The sequence below is a fragment of the Orbicella faveolata genome, unplaced genomic scaffold (assembly GCF_042242905.1).
Source record: "Orbicella faveolata isolate gen_17 unplaced genomic scaffold, um_ofav_v1 contig_1, whole genome shotgun sequence".
Lineage (NCBI taxonomy): Eukaryota > Metazoa > Cnidaria > Anthozoa > Scleractinia > Merulinidae > Orbicella > Orbicella faveolata.
This window is the reverse complement of record NW_028301536.1, coordinates 1,821,871-1,839,079: the sequence shown is the minus strand read 5'-3', so window position 1 is coordinate 1,839,079 and position 17,209 is coordinate 1,821,871. Positions and strand designations below refer to the sequence as shown.

General features: G+C 39.3%; 3 protein-coding genes and 1 long non-coding RNA gene across 5 annotated transcripts in view; 2 read left to right on the top strand and 2 right to left on the bottom strand.

Annotated features, from left to right (window-relative positions):
• The window catches only part of LOC110042634 (protein FAM53A-like), a 17,320-nt gene extending 12,374 nt beyond the window's left edge, over positions 1-4,946 (bottom strand). Inside the window, exon 1 of one of the 2 annotated variants that reach the window (XM_089284159.1) lies at positions 4,769-4,946. The gene's annotated coding sequence lies outside the window, so the exon portion shown is untranslated. Of the gene's footprint in view, positions 1-2,212; positions 2,374-4,768 lie in introns of those variants that run through there. The other variant, XM_089284163.1, reaches the window with a different exon arrangement.
• The window catches only part of LOC149117676 (uncharacterized), an 11,134-nt gene extending 3,659 nt beyond the window's left edge, over positions 1-7,475 (top strand). Inside the window, exons 2-3 of the long non-coding RNA XR_016205898.1 lie at positions 3,833-3,973; positions 7,362-7,475. This is a non-coding gene — a long non-coding RNA (uncharacterized LOC149117676). The remainder of the gene's footprint in view (positions 1-3,832; positions 3,974-7,361) is intronic.
• On the bottom strand, positions 6,655-9,184 carry LOC149117675 (F-box and leucine-rich repeat protein 13-like). Its single transcript, XM_089284094.1, has 3 exons — positions 8,924-9,184; positions 8,324-8,490; positions 6,655-8,022 (listed from the first exon to the last, which is right to left on the bottom strand). The coding sequence occupies exons 1-3, from the start codon at positions 9,048-9,050 to the stop codon at positions 6,832-6,834; spliced, it is 1,485 nt and encodes a 494-aa protein (XP_089140220.1). The 5' UTR covers positions 9,051-9,184; the 3' UTR covers positions 6,655-6,831.
• LOC110042633 (DNA cross-link repair 1A protein-like) lies at positions 9,160-17,209 on the top strand. Its single transcript, XM_089284039.1, has 10 exons — positions 9,160-9,896; positions 10,700-10,845; positions 10,981-12,147; positions 12,591-12,709; positions 12,798-12,859; positions 13,529-13,610; positions 13,882-14,027; positions 14,502-14,656; positions 14,752-14,893; positions 16,335-17,209. The coding sequence occupies exons 1-10, from the start codon at positions 9,392-9,394 to the stop codon at positions 16,484-16,486; spliced, it is 2,676 nt and encodes an 891-aa protein (XP_089140165.1). The 5' UTR covers positions 9,160-9,391; the 3' UTR covers positions 16,487-17,209.

Here is a 17,209-nt window from a genome sequence, read left to right as displayed (position 1 = left end):
TCACAAAGAACTTAAAGGTTCAGGCCTCCCTAGGCCGAAAGTTTTCCTTCGGTTCAGTGACCCAGTGTCCCTCGGCATTCAAATCCGACTTGTCTGCAAGGACGCTGGAATGTCATCTATTTGCTGTTGATCGTTTGAGCAAATGAGCTCGCGATTTGTAAATGGCTCTCCCTCAGAGGCCTAATTCTCTTTGACTTCAATAAAAACCTGAGTTCTTTATTGTGCAGCCCCTCTTTGGCGTTTTTTGCTGAATTCACAGGCGGTAATATAGACTGGCCGTCCTTGCTAACATGATTGATGCGTTTCAGGATGTTTGCTACCATCATCCAGATCCATTCGATACGAGACCGTCCGCAAATTTCTCCTCGATCACGAGACAGCATTATTGAATTTATCGTCTTTGATGAGAATTTCATCAGAGTCCGGCAGACTTCGTTCAAAGTTGGTCAAATATTGAACTTTTTGGATCGGGAGAGGCTATAAGCATTGCCGGGCAGAAAAGACTTTCTGACATGATATCTTTTGCATGTTTCATTCCAAGCCGCGGGAATCCCGAAGGACACCTTTGTTTCTCGGGAGCAAGTTCTCAAATTAAAATAACCATTTTTTTATTATATATGGCTAGCTTCAAGAGCGGACAAGATGAACCGAATCCTATGCTGTGATTGGCTACCCGAGCAGGCAAGATGGTGCTACCTCGCCCGCTCGAGATTACCTGCTGTGTCCTGGAAGAAAATAGTGTTCTTGACCATGCTTGTTCGGTCAAGATAACTGGATATTGGCCTCGTTCTTGTTTGCGTGTTTATGGACCTCGACTCCGTCTCGGTCCACATACATGTAAAAAAAGAACTTGGCCAGTATCAAGCCATCTTGACTTCACGCTTGGTCAATAACCCATATATAACATCAATAGCAAACAGGAGATAACATAGAGAAAATCGTCAACTTAGGGAATTTTTCATTAATGTACTACCAAATGCTTAGAAGGTATGCTAATATTTAGCATGTGAAGAGGCCCTCTAGTCGAGGATGTGCGCCCCAAACCCCACCCCAATCCCCCCCCGGCCACTCTCGGCCTGAATTTCTTCTCGGACCTTCCAGCACCAGTCAGACCTTTCGAGCCAGAGTCTGTTCACAAGCTAGCCCACCTCCGCCAAAAAAAATAGAAACTATGTAAAAGCTAGCTTGTAAAGTTTTTTCCGCAATCAATGCTTCGTCACTATACTGACGATATGCTATAAAAGGAATAATTGAAGTGAAATTGTTTTTAAACAATTGTATTTAAATTGTTAGCAAGAGATGCATTGTCCTCGTTTATCATAAGCATTAAATACGAAAAATTCATCAAAACATTCATAAGAATGTTGACCTAAAATTCACGCAAATTCCACACCATTTAGCGCACAGGATGCTAAACTCATTCAGTTTTGTCATACTCCATACACAGTACATATCGGATATGCATGGAAATAATGGAAATAAGTGAAATAAGTGTTATGCAGACTGAGTACTCGATGGGGACTTCACCTTATTAATTGAATTTTACAATCCTGTCAGCGAAGTCGGTATAAAGAACTGGTTTGGATCGATTAGCTGTACATCGATGAAAAAAAAAGAACATTCAATACTTTGCATTAGACCACTCTCTGTTGAAATGCGGGGGAAGGAGCAGAGAATACACGAGTTGAGATTGGTTGACATCCCACGCTTCCGTGGGTGTTCAAAAGTTCACCGACTCGTCTGTGAGGCCTTTAGGAACTTGAGGACATTGAGCGCAAAATTTTTCACCATTGCATGTAGTCCAAGTGACGCAATCATATTTCTAATTCTCTTCTTGGTAAGCTTCTGCTGTTATATTACTTAATTATCTCAACTTCAAGTGGACTTATTTGTTATGTAAACAAGAGTTCTTCCTTAGTTCATGTGGTGAGCTTTGTAGTTCCCCCAGCACAGACATGATTTTAATGAAATGCTAGGCCAAAATTCGAATTAATTCTCTCGGATTACAAATGTAGGTAATTTCCCCCGTTAACCTAACCGGTGATCACTACATCTGCAGAAGAAAACGAAGGTCGACACAGTCATCACGAAGTCAACCCTCACAAATTCCGGTTATGTTACCTGCAATCTTTCAACTTCAGCATGCAAAGGTAACCTCAGATCACAGCTCTTCCGAAAACAATGGTTGTCAAAGACAAAGCGGCAAACTTACCCATGGGTAAACTTCAAACCTTTCTTTGATAAGAATCACTCACTTTCCTGACTAACTACATCGGTGTTTTGAACGTAATTAACCAGGAACTTTGAGCTTGGGTAGCCTAGCTGTTATGTAACAAGTCGTAATGTTCCCGCACAGCTCTGAACCGATATTTTGCCCGCAGTAACGCGTAGTAAACTGTAGCATTATCAATAACTACTTGTTTCCCATGCTATCTGAGTTATTATTGGTTACAAACAAATAAATTGTTAGCTGTCAATATCTGTCAGTTACCGGAGGAGGCTGAGCATTGTTTCGCACATGTTATCAAGCCCCGCGAATCAGAGCTCAGCCATGTCCAATAATTATATATGAGACAGCATACAATTGAGAGAAATGTCAATTTGTTGTCAAGCTTGACAAGGAATGAACAAAACTCGCAAGTGAACAGGAACAACAGAATTGAAACGCAACACTGGTTCAGCGGTTTCATGGTTTCGAAGTGCCTTGATGCATATATTTATAACATCCAGCAGTAATATAAACTTGCGGGAAAATCATGCACGTGATTACAACAAACACTTCAACTGTGATGTTGCAAAACCTATAATTATTTTGCTGTGCGATTTTGCAATCAGCTGACGAGAATACTTGTTAAAATTTCCGCCACGATGCCTTATATATCTACAGCAACACTAACCAGCATAACTACTTTAAACAAGAAAATCCGGTTTTTTATTTTGTTGTTGCTTGGTTGATCAGTGTTGGCGAGGCTAGGATTTATAACCTCTCTGGATGCTTGGAATAGTTTCATGCTACGTTAAAGGAAGCTACACAGACAGCGCATCTTGGAAAAGTTGGCCACTTTGTTCAAGTCTGTAACCCGTGTTTTTTCGTATTCTCGGTATTAGACCGGAAATAGCTTGCAGCTGAGGTTAATGCGAGGAGTCTTTTCAAATGCAAATAAATGACCTTGATCTCTTTCTAATAATATTCCCCTACAGGAGCCTCCATTGCAAGCTAGTTCCAGTCCGGTACAGAGCATACGAACATTGGCCTAATAATCTTCCTTGACTCATCCTCGCGTATATTCAGTTTAATATTACTTTTTTCGTGGCTAGTACTAATACCTTGGTAAATTATCATTATCCTAATGTCTCTTCAATGAGGAAGTAATTTTGTAATCGCCAAATTAAAGAAAATAATACAGAGCTTCTACAACAAAAATATTTTGGCAACATTGTGAAACAAACTTGTTCTTGTTGAGCAACAAACAAAACGAAATTCACTGACCAGTTTGTCACAAATAATAAATGATGGGTGAAACCTACCTCGTTTCCAGGGCTTTTCCCTGGGAACGAGGTTGGGTTAAAACCTATGACTTGGCGCACCAATCAGGTGCGCTAACCTACCGAGCTACAGGGAGACTGGGAAGAACTAGCTCATTTTTTTCGAGTTGAATTTGTAACATAGGCAAAAATAAAAAAAAAAACGTGTAAGCTCATGTAACTGATAGTTCTCTATACTGTTCCTAGCGTTGATAATTTTGTAATTAGTCGCCGAATCATCTTGACGGTTGCGGTTTTAAAACTGACCAAAATCAAATTTCTTTCTACCATAACGATACACTGACAGGTAGACGAGTGATGAGAATAAATGCAAAGATCAACTACAAATATCAGTTGTCTTGATGATGAAGTCTGAGAGCTACCTACCTACATATACCCTCCCAACTTCAAAGACATTTGCTAGCAGGCTAAGAGCCAATCTAACAAGGTAAGACATGTATTGCGACTAATAACTAAAAGAGAGTTAACATATTGACTTTGGAACCGAAGGTTAACTTTCAGCAGCGTCATTTAAAATAAGCGAATTCAAAATATTGCTTTTTGGAGGATCTAGCCACCATTAGTTTCATGGCTTTTGAAAAATCCCTTACCACGCTTGCTACAGATAAAACTCAAAGCGCGTAGCATTTCTAAGCCACAGTAAATACCTCATTTATGTAATATCCCTCGTTGTATGTCATAGCGGGCAATAACTCTAAGATAAACCAAACCTCTTCTAAAACATGTTGTTTAAAGTGAAGTTCCTGACGAGTCGGCTTGTTATTGAAATACTGGCTCTCAAGTTTAATATTCAGTGGAAAATTAAAGAAAAAATAGGTTAGAATTCGAAAAACCCTGGAAACTACCAGAGGGTTTTGGCATGAGAGATAGATTTATAATATGATTTCCTTGAGTACTGAACGTTTAATTCCAAAAGGAGGGCACGAAATTTGCTTTAAAAATCGACCTCGAAACATTACATAACCAACTACAAATAAACAGAATGGTCAGTATTTTCAATACATACAAGACATCTGCCGATCGCTAGCTAATAAATTATGCCTGTGATGAAAGGAAGATTCTTATTCCAAACTGAATGGTAGAGTAGAAGAATCATTCGTGCAATTCTAGATCTTTCTCCAGGTTTCATTTAAGGTTTAGGAATCCTGTTTGGGAAAATGTTAACAATTCCCCCAGTCGGACTGAAAAAGACGAAGCAACAGCAAAATGATCAAATACTGACCTTTGAGACATAAACAGCCACTAAGGAGGGCTAAGTAGAGGATTACTAAAATGTGCTTCCAGCTGAGTTTCTACTGCGTTATATTATTTGCTGGAAATCCTAACCCCGCGGAGCTACAAGCCCTTCAATTCCGCGTCCAACATGAGCTTGGTCTCGAAGCGAAGCCAATGCTTATTAAATTCCAAGCGTAAAATTCATCAACAAATATATTAATGTGTCAAAAAAGATAGGAGTGACGGAAATACCATGTCGGTAAAGCACCTGCTATTTCTTAATGTCAGTCTGTATTGTCTGATTGACAGCTTTCCTGTCAACTTAATCTGATTCAAATGACAGGATCTCCCTCGGTGCTCGCCAGTAAAAAGCGTGGAGTAAAACGCATCTAAGTGGATCGATATTATTTAGTGCAGCCAGCACTGAATAATATTGAATAATAGTGCAGTAAACGTGTGAATAAAACAAATGTTAAGAAATAAAAATTTATTCCCCGTTGTTTCTGTTATTGTTGCCAATTGGACAAAATGTTTCAAACCTGTGTAATACTGACCGCGAGCTGTAATATGACTCTAATAAGGACTAGTCAAATATATCAGCTGTCTTTTCATTGAAGGAAAAAACGCCGCCCCGTGAGCTTTTTGCATGTAAATGTCAGCTTAGGAGGTCGATATTAAACAGCCAAATAATCAAGTGTTAGTTTTACTAGTGAATTTGACATTTCATTTCTCAAAGGGCTCGAAATTCTCAGCCATGTGGCTACTTTAATATTCTGCCTTGTGACATACTCAAAAAATTAAAGTGCATGAATCGTCTTCATTTTAAGAGAGCACTGATATCTGCAGTATACAGTGAAAACATGTATGAAATGGAACAAAGCCGTGTACAACAATCGACATTTACATGCCCGTCATTGATAGAAATTCTATAAGGAAATTCATTGGCTGGCGATTGAATTTCGCATGAAATTTAACTTTAAAAATTGCAGCAAGCCGACAATTTTTGTTTAGACAAATGAATAAATTCAAACCGCGATTGAATTTTTTGTCGTCTTCTTTCTCAGTGCAGAGATGACAGAACTGCCTTGCGTTGAAGCTGGGTGCCTCGCTTCAATATAACCAATCAGCGTGCGAGTTTCGCCAGAGCTCTGCGACTCCCAGGCCGAAGGACTTCCCTTCACAAACCCGCAAAAATTTGGCCTCGGAAGTGGTATTAGGTTTAAACCAATTTACTCAGAAATAGGGATGTTTTAGGCTCTTTTGAAATATCCGTTTTTTAACCCTCTCTTGATCTGATGAGAAATGTAGTGCAATTGACATTGAGGATTTTAGAGGCTTTCTGGAACCACTTCCCACCCAGAAGTAATTGAAATACGTCCGAAAAAATCATAATTTATCGATTTACGGGTTAGGTCAGGAGCCAAAATCGCTAAAAATCAGAAATTGGGTAAGAGCATGAAGGACTTAACCGACCGGAAGCACTGGAAATTAGAGAAGCAAAGGATGAAAATTCCCGCACCATTTCCCCCTATCACGCAGTTTCACGACAAAGCAAATAGCAAGCACCATTATCCCCATCTTCTCCCAGTCTTCTGTGGACTCCTCTTCCGTTGACGCGATGTCCTCGTGGTTGTCGTGTTGGACTCCGGGTCGAGCTGGTAGAGTTCGAGTGCTTGCCATCGAATTTTGGAGAAAGATAATTTACTCTCGCAGTGTCCGTCTGCACCCAGGTGTATAAATGAGTACCGGTAAATTGTTAGGGCAAGCTTACAGAATTCTGGGGGGTCTGTGACGGGCAAACATCCCATCGGCAGTAGGGGAGGAGTGGGCAAAGGCCTAGTGGCTTCACATACGTATGCCATAGATTTTTGTTCACAGAAACTGTAATCTAGGTTCAAACACACTCTTCGACTTTTATGGATATAATGGTCACGTGAATTACAATTTTGAACTGATATTTTATATAAAAAAAGTCACGAAATGTCTAACCGGGACTCACTCAGGTTGGACTCATGTTTCACATGGTTTTCCGTTTTACCAACACCTTTTTAAAATAAGTAAATTTGACAGTTATACCCAGGTAATGTTAGGACTGTTAAGGTTAAGACCACGACCTCTGGACATCTTCCTTAAATGTTCAGCATCTCTCAAAGATATGTTCTGGCAGTGAGATAGATTTAACTGAGTAAGGCCTGTACATGTTTCTAACAGCAATTCAACTGGCTCCACAGTGATCTCACAACACCTTAAAAGATTCATTGACCTCAATTTTGACAAGACTGAGGATCGTATAAACTGTGTAATAATTTCACCACTCAAATGTTCAATGCCAGAAAGATCAAGTTCTTTAAACTCTGCAGAGTTGGATAAAATCGAAGTTAGGTGCTCCGCCAAAGGCTTATGTTGAGTAAAATGGCAGTTGTGAAGGTTTAGAGTATTTAGCTTTGGGCAAGCTTGAGCTAAAGTCAAAGACTTGCTTTCTTGGTCAGTTGAAACATGAATACAGCTTCCGGTTACATCTCTACAGTCTGCCATGATAAGGCATTTTAAAGACTTACAACAAGTGCCAAGTACTTCAGTATCAATGTTTTCCATTCCAGAAATGTTCAGCATCTGCAATGAGTTACCAGATTTGTTAAGAAATTGCACAAGATGAGGATGAAATTTGAGTGCTTTGTTGTCAGCGATACTCAGCACCCTGAGATGTGTTAGTGATGCAATGCACTGTAAAGAAACCGCTGTAACAGATGAACAGCCATTAATCGAGAGCTCACAAAGCAGAGGGCAAATTTCACAAAGACTTTTGACAAATGTATCTGTGATGGGTGTGTAGGATAAATCCACCAAACTGAGGTTTAAACTTCTGGTCAGGCATCCACTGCTCAACTCAAAGGCCCCCCCTGACCCTGTCATCGCCAAAGAAAATTTTTGTAAATTTAGTTGAGAGACCAACATTTTCTGTATTCCATAACTGGTTATGCCAGTTGATGTCAAGTTCACTTCTCGTAGCTTTCTGCACTTTGGATTGCCATTATCTCCACACAATCCGTCTACACCAGTATCGGTGACCAGGTAGCACGACTCTACCCTAAGCACTCTTAGTTCAGGACAAGATGAACCAAGCAAGTTCAACACTTCATCAGTGCAAGCCAGGCATCCACTGAAGTCAATGAGTTGAAGACATGGAAGGTTTATGGGAAGCTTTTTTAATGCCTTTGCTGTGAGACGTGAACAGTTCTTGAGAGAGAGCTGTGCCAATTTCTGAAAAATAGAGTTTCAAAATACCTTTGTCACAAGACAAAAATGAAAATCAAAATGCAACAGCAGTTTATTACCACAGTAATACTGGCAAATGGATGGTACAACATGACATAAATGCTGGGGAGGGGAGGGGCAGTAACCTGCAACAGAATAAAATCTAATCCAGGGGAGAGAGTCTGTAGAACTTCCCTTGGTCGCTTTATATCACAGAAACCTAAATAAATTTTACAACTTTTGTATTTGACTTTTCATTGTATATGTATAACAGACTTTGTTTTGCATGAATTCCATGTTTACGCACCTTACAACGATATCCCACAGCAGTAATTAATTGATCAGTGATGAGAGAGCTACACACACTCAAGTCCAGATGTTTAATATTAGAGTGAGCAAGGACATGAAGATGAGACACTTTTAACTCCTTCTTTTCACAAAGAATATTCAAGAGCTCTTGAATAAGGTCAGAGTCTGATAATTAAAAAAAATAATAAAAAATTAATGTAACGCCAGTTTGAAAACTAACTAGCCTGGGGAAAGAGCAGGGAGCGCTAAAACCATTGGGCCATTCCATTTTTTGTCCGCACCCCCACCCCTGCCTGTCAAGGGTCTAGGAAATCTGAAGGGGAGAAGGGGAGTCTTTAAAGGCCGTTTCTGGGGACGGGGGAGGGGGGGGACTGTACTTTGATCTTCCTGTCTTGGGGCGGGGGTAAAAAGTTTACTTTTCCGAGAGGGTAAAATACAAAGCCCCTCAATAAGGGGGGGGGGGGAGTGTGGATATTAAATTACATGGAATGAACCATTACATTTCAAACCATAACACTCCTTGCTGATGTAAATTAACACATCTCTTTCAATTAATATTTCACAATTCACTATAGATTCTACTGAAGATCTTACTCACTCAAGCCATCAAACGGACCCAGAATATACTTGAACCGATTGAGGTCTTCAATAGAAGCCTTGCACCAGAAATTCATGTCTTTCGCTATACTCTCAAGGCTAAACCTCTCCAGTGTTTGTACATTCATACTTTAAAACAGGATTTAACGCTTAATTGTGGATAAGGAAGATAACGTGGACGGAGGACTGGAAAATTGTGGCGCTAAAGGATATCGGCGATCTTCGATTACTTCTTCGATTGCAAATGATGAAGTAATCGAACATGCGTTCTCTTAGCCAGCGGACTTACTCATTGCCAATAACACTGTCAAGTATTGAAAATATAGTGTATCAAAACCTACATGATTATTCAACATGGCGGACGTTGTCGAATCGAATACCGGTTCGGGTAGGAGGAATTTTGAAAAAGTTTTGATTCGATACAGAGTTGTTAATACACCGTGTTTATAATAATTTATTTTTGTATAAAATGGAAGTAGAAGATGAAGATGATGTATGGGATGAAAAATCCCTGAAGCAGCTCAAAAGAAAGCTTCAAAACCCGACTTTTGGGCGGGAAAAGTCATCCACCTACCCGCACAAGAACGCGAAGTCAAAACGCTCAAATAACACTGTGAAAGAACCGCAAAGATCAAGTCAGTTAGAAGCTTCACAAGCCGCGAGTCAGGGCAAGTCGCAACCAAGCAGAGGCACCGGAAATGCGAGGAACGAGAATCAAAACCGGCGAAAGAGGTCACATTCGTCCGGTACTCGCAATGAATTGGAAAATGCAGGTTCTCTAACCACTCATGATCATCATCAAAGTATGAGCGTAAATCAAAGTAGCTCACCTGTTTCCAGCGAGGAGATAACACCACAGAAAGACATCATGGAGGGCTGCTGCCCTAAATGTCAGATGCCCTTTACTGCCCTGATTGGTCAGTCTCCAGGATGGCACGTCAGAGAATGTTTGGAAACCAAATATTCTTACGTAGGTATGCTACATCAAGTTTTAAAGACCTCAAGACAAAGTTAGTGAGAGATTAGGTGGATTAACTATTGTATTACATGGAGATCTATAAACTGTCTAAATCAATCTATCGATTGATTGCTTGCTGGCTTGATTGAGCAATTGATTGCCAGGGAGTGGTGTCATAGTCTCGAAGCCAAGTACTGATGGGTAGGTGGGTCAGTTTTGGTTATTGGTTTGGTACATGTAAGTTTAAATTAGATGGGTGTCCATCCAGTCAGGAGCTTGACGTGAACTGTGCTTTGGTAGTAACTTGCTTCATGTGAGGCCACACGGTTTATGAATTACTCTCTATACTTATTAGATACAGAACTACTCTTCCCAGTAGACCGCAACACCCACAAATTTTTTTGCTGCCTTCAGAGTAAAGTTTTTGATGCCGCGAGTTTGTTTCAAACCAGTCACGTGGTACATTGAAATGCACCATGTGAGGACATTTTTTCTGTGTGGATTCATGACTTTTTTGTATTACATGATGTTCATTCACAATGTGTTTATTGTCAAGAGGAAAGCTTACCCAGCTTTTTGTCTGCCATAGAACTGTCAGCATGGCCTCACGTGGTGCATTTCAATCTACCACATGATTGGTTTGAAACAAACTTGTGGCGTCAAAAAGATTACGCTAAAGGTGGCAAAAATATTTGTGGGTGTCGCAGTCTACTGGGAAGAGTAGTATACATTTTTGAGGTCTTGCTGTAAAACCACATAGTTTTGGGAGATTGCTACTTGTGTAACTTCATTTTTTTCTTTTTGTTTATTTTTTTCCAGGTGACTGCACTGAAGGCCTTCACTGTAGATCTACTTTTTCTCCTCATTATAAGAGATATTCTCATAAGCTTCTGGCTACTACCAGGAGCTACAGCAGTGCAGAGAAAAAATGCAAAGGAGAAAGTAATGACGACAAGGATGTGTTGGTAAAGAAACATGATAGAACTGGCCTCAGCTTCCCTTCCTCTCTTGCTTCTTCATCAATTCCCTTTATTTCATTTAGTAGTTGGAACTGTCCATTATTAATTTAAACTAGTTCTTTACATTGTATTTTTCTTAAGGTTGAAACAAATGTTCGATCCTCAAGGCAACTAGACTTCTCAGACCAACAGTGGCCAGAACAGATAGAGACAAATGAAGCTGATGGCAAGTGTGGGTTGACAACTCTTACTTCTGTGGAAGATAATACAGACTTAAAGCCTCTGGAAATTTCTCCTGATGGGCTGGATATGCCCACATCCTCAGACGACAGAGAACTTACTTCTGTTGGAGAAATGATGAACAAGATAGACAGTAGTAATAAAAGTTTATTAGGTGAATTTCATTCTGATGTGGATTCATCAAAGCATCCAAATCAAGAAGAATGTTGTGAATCTGAACATTCCCTTCCGGCAAATGATGAACCAATGAAAAATGGTGAGACTGAAGAGTTTGAGATGTCTTCAGATGACGAGTTGTTTGGTGATCCACAGATATTTGAAGGGTTGTACAGAGACACAGATGCATCGTGTCTTAGTACACAAGATCAGGGCAATGATGACAGTCAAGGAAGTGTCAGTTTGAATGGGAAACAAGGGCAGCATATCTCACAATGTTTGGATTCAAAAACACTGGAAAATTCTGTTAAGATGGAGCATATGAATGGTGTTGATGAACACGAATACCCAGATCGTTTAGAAGAAAAACAGTTATATATAAATGTTAAAGAGGAAGCTCAGTCGAAGCAATCAGATAAGGGTCAGAAACAGAAATCGCTTTTGTCCTTTTTTGCAAAGGAAAACAAGAAAACCACAATGAGCAATGCAACCCTGAAACAAGCAGATATAGGGGTGTTCTTTGGTTTGAAACCTTTGAAGAAACAAGTGGACAACAAAGGTCCTACCAAAGATCACGCAAATGTAGCAAGTTGTTCACAAGCAGCTTCTGTCTCTCAGAGGTATGGTGGTTGGACGGGAAGAAAGAAATACAGTCATAATCTAAAGCAAACAGGCTATACTTCTGAAGGTCAAAGTTCAGGTCATGGGGAAGACATATCTGCTTCTAGTACTGGTACTCAATCTCGGAGGAGTTGTCCATTCTACAAGAAGATCCCTAACTCTGGGATCACAGTTGATGCCTTTCGTTATGGTGACATCCCTGGCTGCCGTGCCTATTTCTTGAGTCATTTTCACTATGATCACTATGCTGGACTGAATGGGAAATTCGCAAATCCCATCTACTGTAGTAAGGTGAATCAAACTAGCTGTATTTGCTCAAATGAGACTGACATCAACAAACTGGTGGAATAAATGAACAACCAAACAAGCAGATTGACAGTCTGACAAACAAATAGGTAGACAGATGACTGAACAAACAAACAAATGAATATGCAATACACTTTCCCCTTTATTCTGCGGGTTTTCATCTCAGTTTCCCCTTAAGGCAGTTATCCCTAGTTTATGGGAGGTTTCTCTTCTTGTGAGGTGATTGCTTACAGTAGATGTCGCCTTATATGGGGTAACCCTTATAGAAATAAATGACCAACCAAGAGATGGATCAACGGCCAACCTTGCCAATGGACAGAGGATTGAACACAATGATAAAAATGTTTTAAAAAATGACTAAGGGACTAGATGGGTTGTACTTGAGAACAAACTTGAACATTTCAGTCTGAAGTCTCCTTTGTTTCTAGATCACAGCAAATCTGGTAATATCAAAGCTGTATGTTAAAAAGAACTTTGTTCATCCACTACCCATGAACACTCCTACTATTGTGGACAATGTGCAAGTGACACTTATGGAGGCAAACCAGTAAGTTCTTTATACATTGTTCTTATGTAAGTTTATTGAGCCACCTTCTGCCTCCAGAATTTACTGCTTCAGTTTTTTTTCTTGTCAGTTGCCCAGGAGCTGTGTTGTTTCTGTTCCAGTTTTCTAATGGACAGACTTACCTACATACAGGTAAGGCCGATTAACAAGCTAACACCATTCATCACTTGGCAACATTGTGGGAGTACTTCATGTTCTTATTTGTATAACAGTTTTACTCATACCCAACCTCATTGGAACAAGCCCTGTTCTGGAATCCCTGTTCCAGATGCCCTATTCTGGATGCCCTGTTCTGGAATCCCAGTTCCAGATGCCCTGTTCTGGATGCCCTGTTCTGGAATCCCTGTTCCAGGGGCACTGTTCTAGAATTCCTGTTCCAGATGCCCTGTTCTGGATGCCCTGTTCCAGGGGCCTTGTTCTGGAATTCTTGTTCCAGATGCCCTGTTCCAGATGTTTGGTTAGTTGGGAAGCAGTGCAAAAAATGATGAAAGATAACATAATAGAGGAGTTCTCTCCCACTCTTTTTTGCACTGCACCCAAAGCACCTGAATGCCTGGAACAGGCTACACTGGGTGCTGCCAAATATATACCCAAGACTTTGATAGCTTTACTGACTTGTGATTGGGTGTATCCTTCATGGGAATGGACAGCAGCTTTATAAAGTGAGGAAAAAAAAACATAAAATAAGGTTGACTTATAGTTTTCCTGGTATATTTTCTTTTATATTTTGGTTTAATATTCATTTTGTACGTATATTGCAATGTAATGTAATTCAGTTTTTTCAATTTATGTGTTGAAAAGGTGACTTCCGGGCTTCAACTGCAATGGAACAATACCCTGAGTTATTACATTGTAAGATTGATGTCCTGTATCTTGACACCACGTAAGTTGAAACACAAATTTGACTTAACCTTACCTTCTTTACTTTAAATCCTTCTTCCTCTAGTCACTTGATAAGGCTCTGCCATTTCTTAATGACTGTTACAACAAGCATTTATTGTTATCATGACCCTACCATGTTAAATCATGATAGCTGGAAAGCTACAGTGTATGTGTGGAAAGCTATTTTTATTCTTCCATGTTATGCAGTACAGTATGTTTCTTGTTATAACACAATTATTCAACTAGATGTTATGTTTTGTAATTTGTTTTAGATATTGTGATCCGGAATATTCATTCCCACCTCAGGAGGAAACCATCAACTTCACAGTATCCAAAGCTGTTCAAGCTTGTAAACAAAACCCGAAGACCCTGATTGTCTGTGGCTCATACACAATTGGAAAAGAACGTGTCTTCCTTTGTAAGCAAGCAAATTTCTTTAGAATTACTGACAAAATAAATCATTGAGGGGTATTTTGTAAAATTTGAGATATGTTAAAGCTGGTATTTGAGTGTATGTAGTTACTAGCATTCTCACAGGTGTCTGTAAAGAAGCACACAACTGCATCAGAATACAATTAACAGGCATGGAGGGTCACTGTTCGGCCATTTTGTTACTTTCAAGTAATAAAATTCGTACATTTATCCATTCTGCAGGCTCGATTTCTGCTGCTCTCTTGTATCCGGTCTTTGTTCCTCCCCGAGTTAGGTTAGAGGAGTGGGGGTTTGTTTTCTGAACAGCGGCTAGAAATCATGCATATGTCAAGAGCCCTAAACAAAATCAACCCAAGCAAAAAAAGGTGGGGAAATAGCCCCACCAGCAATTCCCCCTCTGTGGTCCTTACTATTGATTAGTAGTAATTGATTGCATTCATCTGCTTCTTTTGTTTACAAGCTGTTGCAGAAGCACTCGGTTGTAAAGTTAGTGTAGAAAGGCAGAAGAAGAAAGTGCTAGATTGTCTTGAATCTGATCATATCAAGTCCTTGATCACAACAGACTGGAAAATAGGAAAGGTCCATGTGTTACCAATGACAAAGCTGACATTGCAGGTGAAGTATTATTTTACTTTTTATGTCCACATAAAAAGTGAAATACAGGAATGTTGTTATAATAGGTTTTATTATTTTTTGTTATCTTTTATTAGAGTCTGACAGCTTATTTGGAATCTCGCAAGTCCCAGTTCACTGAGCTACTGGCCTTTAAGCCTACTGGATGGGAACATAGTGCAAAAAGAGAAAATCTGTCCATGATCAAACCTTCCAAGAGGGGAGATGTTACAATCTATGGTATGTACACCCATGCAAGTATAAAATGCTCATGCAAAATCTAGCCTCAGTAGAACACACCTTCTCAAACTCATTAATAATTCATCAAGTTTAGAGAAAGGAAATCATGACCATGACAGTGTTTGGATATCTCATCTTAATTGGCGTAGATTTTTATGATTTTTTTTACGGTTTTCCCCTTAGTTTTAGTTTCGATTGAGAAGATACATCAAACACTCAAGACAGTGTTTAACCACATTTCCAAACACCTAGAAGGTCATCAAAAATACTCAGCTGTGCCTCGCATTTTCAACGCTCTTCTTGGTGCTTGGAAATGTGGTCAAACATGGTCTTGAGTGTTTGATATGTTACAATAAATCTCACTTCTCAGGAGAGTTATCTGAACAGTTTAGTATGGTGGCCTGCAAGGGCCACTGTACATACAAACTTCATATTCCTCATACAAACTTTATATTCCACATACAAACTTTATATTCCTCATACAAACAATATATTCCTCATACAAACTTTGTATTGAGAGGCAATTTTTGTATTCCTCGTGCAAATTTTATATTCCTATACAAACTTTGTATTTCTCAATACAAACTTTGCATCAAAATGCAAACTTCTTATATTGACGTGCAAACTTTATACAAAGCACTGATCTGGAAGAAATCTGGGAACGAGTTTAGGTATTTCAAGATGGCGGATGTTGAAGGTGACCAGTGAGACAGGATCGAGTACTATTTTCCGGGCCTTGGATATACAAATGAAATTACTTTGGAGTTTCTCGAGTGCTTCTATGATATTAAAATAAGTTTGAGAACACTCAAAAGGAGACTTCGTAGCTTTGGTTTAAGGAGGAAAGGTAATATTATTGATGAAGCCAGGATACAAGCCATAATTAGGAGAGAGATATCTGGTTCAAGACGGTTGCAAGGGTATCGCTCAATGTGGCATACTTAACGTATGAAATACCGTCTTCACGTGCCGAGTTATAGTTGCACGGCTTCTTCGTGAGATAGATCCTTTTGCCTCTATGCAAAGAGGACAATGAGTTTAGGTATTTCAAGATAGTACTCGCTCATATCTCGCTGGTCACCTTCACCACCCGCCATCTTGAAATACCTAAACTCGTTCCCAGATTCCTTCCGGATCAGTGCTTTGTATAAAGTTTGCATGTTGATATAAAAAGCTTGCATTTCGATGCAAAGTTTGTATGAGAAATATGAAGTTTGTATAGGAATATAAAATTTGCACGAGGAATACAAAAATTGCCTTTCGATACAAAGTTTGTATGAGGAGTATAAAGTTTGTTTGAGGAATATAAAGTTTGTATGAGGAGTATAAAGCTTGTATGTGTGGTGGCCCTTGTCAGCCTCTGTAGTTTAGTGACTCAAAAGCGAGTGTTAATGATTTTGTCTTCTGCTGATAAAGCTCTTCATCATGTCTCATTCAATAGGTGTACCATACAGTGAACACAGCAGTTTCAGAGAACTGGAGAGATTTGTGAAGTTTGTTCGGCCAAAGAAGATCATTCCCACTGTGAATATTCACTCAGCTGAGAGCAGGGCACAAATGCAGTCATTCTTTAACAGATGGTTAGCAGAGTAGTGCATCTAATTCTGAAAACTAAAGATATTAAACATGTAACGTATAAACAAGATCTGCTTATGTCTTGAATGTCAGAGTATGAAATTAGAAAATCATTCAGTAGAAGGCTGATAGAAAATTTTATTCACTAGCCAAGTGCTCTGCTCAGATTGTGAACGTTTACATGCAATTCTACAGGGAATCTGTTGCACCTTAATTAGCAACTGTTTCCTGCCAAGTGTTCAGTTGTGCCCATAAATAAGGGTCGAAAGTGTGTTATTTTTCTAATGAAAACAAAACTATAAATTTACAACATATCAACAGTCTTTGTTACAGTTTAGATATTGTTATTTGTGATGCTATATAGCTTTTCAGAGTTTCAAGAGGGAAGTCAACGTGGGTTTCTAGGGATCTTTACTCCTAGCTAGCTTAATGTGTCAACAAAGTAAACTAAGTTGTTTCTTTAACAATTCACACTAATCATCCAAAATCATCTCCTCTAAGGACAAAATTAAATATGAATGTAATCTGCACAAAATGCCATCTAATGGTGGAGCAGAAGAAAGAGTGACTGTGAGCATTGAAGAGATTTGAAAGATAAAATGTTATAGTAGACAAATATATTACTGACAGTAAAGGTGTTCTTCAAAGTAGCCCTCTATATCAGGATCAAACTGAAATTTGACAAATGAAATTATATATGCTAGAACCTTTGTAAAAAAAAAAAAAATCTTTGCAACATTA